The following is an 8,888-nucleotide window of genomic DNA, read 5'->3' on the forward strand; positions in this document are numbered from 1 at the left end:
TTTCCATGACAAAAGTATTATTGTTGGTCCATTGCATACTTCAATTTTTCCTTTTGTCTCTTCTCTTAAAGAATAAGTTGTTTATACTTGGTATAAATTTATTATATCTGAGTATATCAATGGTTTTTAACCTCAAAAGCTTTGACTTGAAAAGCTCTTTCGTTCGTGAAGTTCAAATTTTTACACCTCTTTCACTTTAAACTTTAAAGAAGAGTTTGCTTTTACATTCTTTTTTTTTTCTTTTGTTAAACACTTTGTTTTATAACTTTAACACAAGCGAGAATTTTTACTTTTTAATAAGTTATTCATTGGCCTAACTTTGTTTCTTACTTTTTATAATTTCTTCCCAACTTTGTTTTTCTGTATTTCGATTTGATCTTAAGCTTCTAAAACTGTTCTGGTATTGTTGCGTTCAATGCAGCAAACCTATGAACCAACAAACCAAAATAATCAAATTCCCTTGGTTACTTAATTACATTTAGATTGCTTTTTGTTACTATAGTTCAAATACTTTTGTTTTCTAAAATCTGGTTTATATTTGGCTGTAGTTAAACTATTTTCAATTGTAGGTGACAAAAAAAAAAAAAATGTGGACTAATAGTTTTTTTTTTTCCTTTGGTTTTGACTATACAATAGTTTTCTAAGGGTCGCATTGAGCTATGCCGACTAAAGTGCTTATAACAGTTAGACCTAAATATGAATTATAGAATAATACAAAAGCTATGCCCACTCATACGTAATACGTTAGTATTAGTAAGTACTTAACTACATCCACGAAATTGTCATGGAATGTGTCTATGCATCATAACATCTATCTAGTAGTATTGTTTATTCGGAGTTGAACGAACTTTTATGTTTTGGCCTATAAAAAGTTAGATGATTATGAATATACACTTTAACAACATAAAGAAAACTTGTAAGATATAATTCAATATTAGCTCTTATCTTGACAAAAATGTGCTTCATTAGAAAAACAAAAAACACCAATGTAAATGCGTTCCACGACTTGTTATCATTATATGTACATATACAATAAACATTGACATTGTGTATTTCTTACCCATTGGCTTACTCAACTTCTCCTCACTGTTTTTAAAACAGAGATCAGGCTACAACTAATCAATTCCACTTCAATCCATTTAAATGTCTTTCCAATTTTTTTTTTCTTTTCAATTCTATAGTTCCTTGAGTCACCTATTCGAAACATAATAGCTTGGAGATCTAGTTTAAAGAACATGACACTCAAATTAGCCATAGGTGCGAAGACACATTTGGGAGACAAGCCTAATTAGATGAAGACGAACTTTTCTCTGTACACAACAATTGAATATGAATGTGTATATATGAGTAACAAAGTTTACATTGATATGAGTAACAAAGTTTACATTGAAAGGACGTTTTGGTTAAGCTACGAAATCAGTGTAGTGCAGGATAAGACCATAGTCCAGGAACGGCTTCATCATCTGATTCACTTTCATCAGAAGAACTCGCTACCCCCAGTAAATAGTTGACAACCTGTAAAGAAGAAAAAAACCACCAGAGACAGATAAATAACTTGCTCAAAAAGTAACAGAAACGGGACAAAAGAAGTGACCATGGCGCATTGAAAGAGGAAATGCTTACTTGGTGAGTTGATATGAGGTCGACCGGCTTGTTGCCTGATTTCAACTGACATTGTTTGTCCGGACATCTTAAGTTGTCGTGCCAAACAATAGAATCACAGTAACTGCAGTATCCCCGGCCAGATCTTAACGCCTTCGATGAATTAGCCGCTGCAAGTGTACTTTAGAAATTACACAGAGAAAGCTTGGTTTCTGAAAGGGAGAAAGATAAAAACCATGGACAAAAATTCTAACCGATATATGCTTTCTTAAAGGCTTCTCTCCAATCAATACTGGAATGAATACGAATCACACGTTTGTGATAGAAGTGAACTTCAAATAATGATTGCCACAGAGAGTCATCATGCGTAGCTTGGTTCCATGAGCTATACAAACAGACAAAACAAACAGATGTAGAAGGGAAAAAAAGAAGAAGCAAAAGACTCTGCAATGTGGAGATATAGAGGAGCTACCGAGACACTTGAGCTGAGGAAAGTAAGGATGATATATCGAGGAAACTGAAGATGTGAATAAGGACATCTTGTGGAAGTGAAGGTATATCTGAAAAAGGATTTGCACGTGGTGAAGGATTATATCGAGATATTAACGAAGATATTTCAGAAAAGATAACAAGAAAACATACATAAATCTTCCTCAGGGCTCTTACTGCGTCTCTTCAGTGCTACTTTAGCCTGCTTGAATTCTACAATAGCTAAGTTCTTCTTCTGTTTGGGCAGCACGGCTTCCACGCTCTTCAGGAGAAGGTTAGCAGCTGAAACAGCAGCTGATGTGTTCACGCTAAATGAAAACAAATAAAAATAAAGAATCTGAAATATTAGTCTTAACAGTCTTTTTAGAAGTAGAAACATAGAATTGCATAAACAAAGAGATCATACAAATCTAAGAGAGATATGCACAATAGGACTTGAGTAGCCTTACTTATCAGTGATAAGTTGTCACACTAAGGGAAAACAGAACAATCTAGCTTTTAACATATGATCTTTGGTAATTGAAAACGTAAATACGAAAAGCCCTTGGTTCGAAGTTTCAGGACTTTTCATCAACAGATACATATGAACCATAACATTGGATTATATTCAAGAAAGGCACAACAACATTCTACATTTTCTAATTTGTTTGCAAATTGTATAAGCAAGCACAAAGAATCAAAAGCTAATTTGATAGACAAAAAGTAGTAAAGCCATTCAAAGATCGTATCACCTCTGCTTCATTGTTAACTGAAAAAGTTCCCAACTTCATTGATTTTTTTTAGACTTACCAACCCTAAGAATTAAGCTTCAACATAGATGGACGAAATCTCAACACAGAGTAACCCTAAATTAGAGCACAATAGAACCCTAAATACTCGGGATTTTTGAGATAATGAAGTTCGTAACTTACTCAGGAAGAAGACGAAAAGCGGAGAGGGTATCTCGAAAGATCAAAGCTTTGACATCTTTGGGTAATCGAGAGTACGCAAGACTCAAAACGGAGCTGAGTTCATTGCAAGCAAATGGGTATAGATTGTTTTTGGACAGGGCTTCTCCTACCTTTAGATTTTCGTATCTCTTCATTTCTCTTTTTCTGGGTTCATACAATCATTGATCATCATCATCGTCTTACTCTTTTCATTGTATCGGTTTGTGTCAATTTACATTACTTCCAAATCAAACCGGAACCGGTACAGATTTCGTTTGGTTAAGTTTTGGTTTTCCATTTTTTTTTGGGTCAATGTGGTTTTCGCTCCTTACACCGTGTTCCTTGGTTAATTCACTTATCTATATAATTTGTATTGAGTTCCTAGTTCCTAAATCTCAACAAATACAAGCAAAGACAAAGCATGCAAATATTTATATAAATATGTTTACTACATTTAACTAAAAATTCACAATGACATAAATATGAACATATATATATATATATATATATATATATAAATGTCAGTTTTGAGAAAAAAATCTAAGAATCCAAAAGGAAAGAGAATAAGAGGAACCTAAGAAGTGATCTAAAAAATGGAATGGCCTAAGAAATAATTAAAGACTCTTTCTTTGTGATGTGCCGGATCTGTTTGTTACATGTATATCTTGTGTATCAAGAAACATACATTCACATTTTTTTTTTGCATATTTCAGAGGAAGTAAGTGAGTTGTTCTTTTTTCCTTGAGCCTCCTTCTCCATACAAATCATTCCATTGCTTCAGCTCATTCATTCCTGCTCCTTCTGATGCAAAACTCGCAGCTACCTGTCAAACACACACACAACAACAATAACAACAAATCTTAGTTATTTTTACAATTTCTTGTCTTTTTCTTTATTCAAAATGAGATAAGATATTAGACCTGATTTTTAGCTTTTCTCATGTCTTCCATGTTCAATGGTCTCAATGTAATAACTCTCTCCTCAGACTCAGAAGCTTCTGCTGCTTCTTCTTTTGATTCTCCCGTGCTTTTTCCTGCTTCTTTTTCTTTTGATTCTTCCGTGCCTTTTCCCGCTTCTTTTTCTTTTGATTCTTCCGTGCTTTTTCCCGCTTCTTCTTCTTTTGATTCTTCCGTGCTTTTTCCTGCTTCTTCTTTATTCTTCCTCTCCTAAACCAACAAGAGAGATTTCAATATCCGCAGAGAATTTGATATATAAAGAGTGCACAAGAGGTTCCTTTTAGTTCTTTTTACCTGATCTTTTAATCTTTCCTGCTGAATCAGCTCTCTAACCGGTCTATAAGCAGCTGTGATGCATAAATTCTGTTCGTACAAAAAGTTTAACAAACATTCAGTTTCCACATGATTTTACAAAACATATTTAGGTTCTGTTTAGAGATGATAAGAAAAACCTTAAGATCACTTCCGCTGTAGCCTTCTGTCATCTGTGCAATCTCATGGAAATCAAGATTCTCTGTTTTCTCTTTTGACAACAAAGTTCTCAAGATCTTTTCCCTGCTCTCAATCGAAGGAAGTCCCACCATTATTCTGTTTTGTTCACAACACAAACACACAAAAATCAGTCACCATTATTAAGATTGATTAGAGCTTTTGTATTTTACCAAACTTTGCTTAGTACCTCCTCTCAAACCTCCTAATGATAGCTTCATCAAGATCAAACGGTCTGTTTGTAGCTGCAAGAACGAGAATCCTTTCACCTGGTTTCGTCATTAGCCCATCCCAATGTGTCATAAACTCATTCTTAATCTTTCTCATAGCTTCATGCTCTCCAACTCTTGTTCTTTGTCCCAACATACTATCAACTTCATCCACAAATATAATCGTTGGAGATACTTTAGCTGCTAAAGTAAACAAAGCTCTCACGTTCTTCTCGTCTTCTCCAAACCATTTCGAAGTGATTGTAGACATTGAGACATTGATGAAACTAGCTCCTGCTTCATTTGCAATTGCTTTTGCTAGCATTGTTTTGCCAGTACCAGGTGGGCCGAACAATAAGATTCCTCGACACGGCTTGAGAAGACCGCCTTGAAAGAGATCTGGTCTTCGAAGTGGAAGCATTACAAGTTCTTGAAGTGAGTCTTTTGTTTCGTCTAGTGAACCAATATCTGCAAATGTCACACCAATCTCATCTGCTGGTATAACTTCTGGTCTTATACGCTTCTCAAACTCATTATCAGGAACAACCTCAGGTGCTTTTGGAGGCAATGGATTGTCATTCTTGTTTGAAGGAAGTGATTTTTCTGACTCGTTTTTGTTGTCAGGACCTGATTTTGACTCGCTCTTTGAACTCACTTCTCCTTCTTTTCGCTTAGAGTCAGTGTTTGTGTCGAGCTTCAAGGAGTCTTCCAGTAATCTGCTTCCTCCTTCTTGGAATATACTTAGTCCATGAGACAAACTGTTTGCAAGTTCATGAATCAGTTGATTAGTTGAAATAATCAGTTAGGGAATGAATAAACAGATTCTTGAACTCACCTTTTGGAAGATATCACAAGCTTTCCGTTTCTGTATTCAGGTTCTTTGGTGTGTATCAAATGATAAGTGATAGCAGAAACAACAATCTCCTCAATGTGGTTACTCAAACACATTGTATCTGCGTGGCATATCGAAGCTAAGTCATCGCATTGGATATCATTAGCAGCTAGAACCTCTGCAATGTGGTTCTTGTTGTCCTGAAACTGAATCATTTTCATGTCATCTTCTAACCGAGATTTCCAGCTCATGAGCTGAGATTCATCTTCCGGTGGTCTTATTTCGATGTTGTAAGGAAACAGCGCGGAGACCCCTTCGTCTACTTCTTGGAAATCATCTTCAGGTTCTAATACTCTTGAGCCAAGAAGTAAGACAGGACCAGAGAGCTTGTTTAAGAGTCGTTGGAACAACTTGTAGAATCTTTCTGACTCAAGAAGCTTCTCAACATCTCTGAGGTATATTATTAGCGGACTTGTTTCCGATACAGTAACCAAGACCTGCATGAAAAAGACTACAGTTGTAAAAAATCCACTGAAGAACAATAATTTAGCAAATTTGTGTATAGTTTTTTTATTGGTACCTTGTAAAGTGACTGCAGGAAAAGTTTCTCGTCGAAACATAGATTTGTATTGCGTTTGCTGGAAGCTACAAGCCATTAAAAAACATAGGTTAACAAATATACCTACGAATCTGAAGTTAACTACAATGTATATCAGTTTCTAGACCTGAAACAGAACTAGAGGAGCGGGAAGATATGCTACTGATATCAGAAGTAGCAGAAGCATTTCTTTTGTGTCTTGGGAGACGATTAGAGCTCTCCATACTCCTGAAAATGAAAGGAGCTAGTGAGCTCACAGAGACAAAAATCGATAAAACTAACTTACAGGAAAACAAAGGCAAACCTTGAGTTAAGATCATTTCCACTGATGGGTCGACGCAATGTCCCTGCATTTTACAAGAATTGCTAACTCTTTAGTTTATGTTTGAAAGTAATAAAAGAAGAAAATAAGGTAAGAGTTTGTATTGTTTTAAACCTCTTGGTTCAACTTCACGTTGAGAGAGCATAGAGAAGGAACCCATAAAACTCGACATTTTGTCCAATGTAAACTCAGAAATAGACCTCTTGTGAAACTACAAAACCAATAAAGAGAAGAAAACAAGAATCATTTCTCTGAATTCATCAGCATAAAGAAAAGAAAAAAACGCAGGACAAGTAGTAACTTACAGGCTCTCTCTTGGTGCATCCATATTTACTCTGTATCTGTTGTTTCCAAAGAATATAGAATAAAGAGAAAAGCTTAGGAGCTATTCTGTTTTTACTGTGGTAAATATCAAACATGCATTGATTTGGTTTACCTTAATAGAGAAGTCAGTTATATCTAACAGCAATAGCTTTGATTCAAAGTAATGAGACAAAGCTTTAGCAAGCATTTGCTGATAAAACTCTGCAGGACCAGAGAGTAGAATGGCTTTACTTGCAGGTGCAAGATTCCGAGTGTGCTTCGATATATCATACTCTTTTAGATGAACATAAGCTGCACTTGTCAACAATACTCTAGTTCTCTTGCTGCCATTAAACAATCATATGATTGAGTTAAAAAAAATTGCCAAGAACATTAAAATAGTACAGACTGGATTCAATAGTATCCAAAACAAACAAAGAAGCAGAAAAAACAAGAAATAATGAAAGGGATGAAACTAAATAACTAGAATCACATGTGAGAATCTTTCTATTTCTCTTTCTCACTGTCTTGACTCCCATTTGCCAAATCATCCACATGCTTATTGTGCAACTAACCTACCCCACTTTCCCATCATTCTCTTTCATTAACTCCCTTTTCTGAATATTTTCTTGGCCCAAAAAAAATAAAAAATAAAGCAAACTTTTTCATTTACTATCTTTATCATTCTCTAAAACCCAAATATACTGATAGATTCTAAGATTCTTTCACCACCAAAAGAGAAATCAAAATCCTCAAAATTTCGTGATAACATAACAAAGTTGTCATGTTTTTTCCAAAGATTAAATATTTTTTGACAGCTGGAAGATGTAAAAATTTCATAACCAACTTGCCAAGTTGGTATTATTTGATTATTTCAATCAAACACAATCTTATCTAAAATACAGAGAGATCTGAAAAAAAAAGTAAAAAACATTGAATCTTTGATTGAGCTTTTAAGTTAGTATCATAATAAATCTGAAAAAAACAAAGAACAGAGCTTTTATTTTGTTTGCTGAGTTACCTTAAGAAATACGGAAACTCATCGAAGGTGACAGTACTCTCTCTGCCATCAACGATTTGTCTCAACAACTCTTGCTCAATCTGTTCTCCGGTGAGTCCATCTTCTACAGAGCCTGACCCGTTTGCCCATCTACCCAAACTTTGACCAGATGCTAACCCGATTCCTAACCCCACACCAACACCTAAAGCTGATAACAATACGCTCTTCTGCTCCATTTTTCACCAACACCAAAAAAAAAAAAAAGGAGAAATCAGAAGAGAACCCTCGATTCTAAATCAAACGATCTAGGAAGGGTTCAACGAACATTCCTCGGAAAAGAAGAAAAAATCGAGACTTTATTGTCTCAAAATATCTTTTTTTCTTCTTCTCTGTTTTTGTAAAGGAAGAGTTTTTATTTTTTATTTTTTATTTTTTTTTTTTTTTGGTTTTTGGGGTAAAATAAGATTTTAAGGTGGAGAAGAAGATGGGTTTGAGGTGTAGAGAAGATGGATCTCTCTCTCTATTTATAGCAAATGTTTTTGGGTTAGTCTTACGGTTCCTTAACCCTTTCCCGGGAAAAAGCCATTTTAATGGTAACATATATTATAAAAATTAAGATTCACTTTTTTAACTACTTAATGTTTTTGGACATAAAAGAAGACGAAAATTTTCATTTACTTATTAAGTTTTTGTTTTGTTAGTAAATAAATATATTTATGGGTGATAATTACTTGTTGATGTGGCAAATCCACAATTTACCTCAGATTTTATTTCTATAATATCCAAACACTTGTTACACTTCTTGAATTCTGATTCTACTACCCTTATTCTTAATTATTCTCAATAACTAATAATCAAACACATATGTAAATATTGAATATACTTACCATATATAAATATTTCAAATATTTAATCTTATGCATAAATATTTTTTTCAACTAAAAGTATTTTAGTTTTTTTTTCAGTTGAAAAATATTATATTTCTTAAATTATAAAAAATCAAAACTTATGAATATAAATTTTTTTTTTGGACAAATGGATATAAAGAATTTATATGACCTAGAATTTATGAAACAATTTCCTATAAACAGAGAACATACAATGTGAAATAACAAAATAGAGAAAACTTAACTTATAAACATATATATATATATATATA

The 8,888-nt window shown here is 33.9% G+C and overlaps 2 protein-coding genes across 2 annotated transcripts; both read right to left on the bottom strand.

Moving 5' to 3' along the window:
* LOC104725801 (F-box protein At5g52880) lies at nt 1,289-3,224 on the bottom strand. The gene is made up of 6 exons (XM_010444531.2): nt 3,003-3,224; nt 2,245-2,399; nt 2,075-2,162; nt 1,857-1,987; nt 1,624-1,772; nt 1,289-1,515 (listed from the first exon to the last, which is right to left on the bottom strand). Exons 1-6 carry the CDS (start codon nt 3,173-3,175, stop codon nt 1,417-1,419), a joined length of 795 nt encoding a protein of 264 aa, XP_010442833.1. The 5' UTR covers nt 3,176-3,224; the 3' UTR covers nt 1,289-1,416.
* On the bottom strand, nt 3,620-8,138 carry LOC104725802 (putative cell division cycle ATPase). Its single transcript, XM_010444532.1, has 14 exons — nt 7,751-8,138; nt 6,863-7,073; nt 6,732-6,767; nt 6,541-6,637; nt 6,409-6,451; nt 6,232-6,332; nt 6,087-6,151; nt 5,510-6,003; nt 4,656-5,432; nt 4,429-4,564; nt 4,271-4,339; nt 4,120-4,186; nt 3,941-4,014; nt 3,620-3,843 (listed from the first exon to the last, which is right to left on the bottom strand). Exons 1-14 carry the CDS (start codon nt 7,963-7,965, stop codon nt 3,730-3,732), a joined length of 2,499 nt encoding a protein of 832 aa, XP_010442834.1. The 5' UTR covers nt 7,966-8,138; the 3' UTR covers nt 3,620-3,729.

Source organism: Camelina sativa, chromosome 11 (assembly GCF_000633955.1).
Source record: "Camelina sativa cultivar DH55 chromosome 11, Cs, whole genome shotgun sequence".
Classification (NCBI taxonomy): domain Eukaryota; kingdom Viridiplantae; phylum Streptophyta; class Magnoliopsida; order Brassicales; family Brassicaceae; genus Camelina; species Camelina sativa.

Coding starts and splice junctions, on each gene's coding strand:
- LOC104725802 (XM_010444532.1), bottom strand. CDS start 7,965: ATGGAGCAGAAGAGCGTATTGTTATCAGCTTTAGGTGTTGGTGTGGGG. Junction 6,152..6,231: donor CTCCTCTAGTTCTGTTTCAG/GTCTAGAAACTG, acceptor AATGGCTTGTAG/CTTCCAGCAAACGCAATACA. Junction 4,565..4,655: donor ATTAGGAGGTTTGAGAGGAG/GTACTAAGCAAA, acceptor TGAACAAAACAG/AATAATGGTGGGACTTCCTT.
- LOC104725801 (XM_010444531.2), bottom strand. CDS start 3,175: ATGAAGAGATACGAAAATCTAAAGGTAGGAGAAGCCCTGTCCAAAAAC. Junction 2,163..2,244: donor GAGCCCTGAGGAAGATTTAT/GTATGTTTTCTT, acceptor ATCCTTTTTCAG/ATATACCTTCACTTCCACAA. Junction 1,988..2,074: donor TCCTCAGCTCAAGTGTCTCG/GTAGCTCCTCTA, acceptor CTGTTTGTATAG/CTCATGGAACCAAGCTACGC.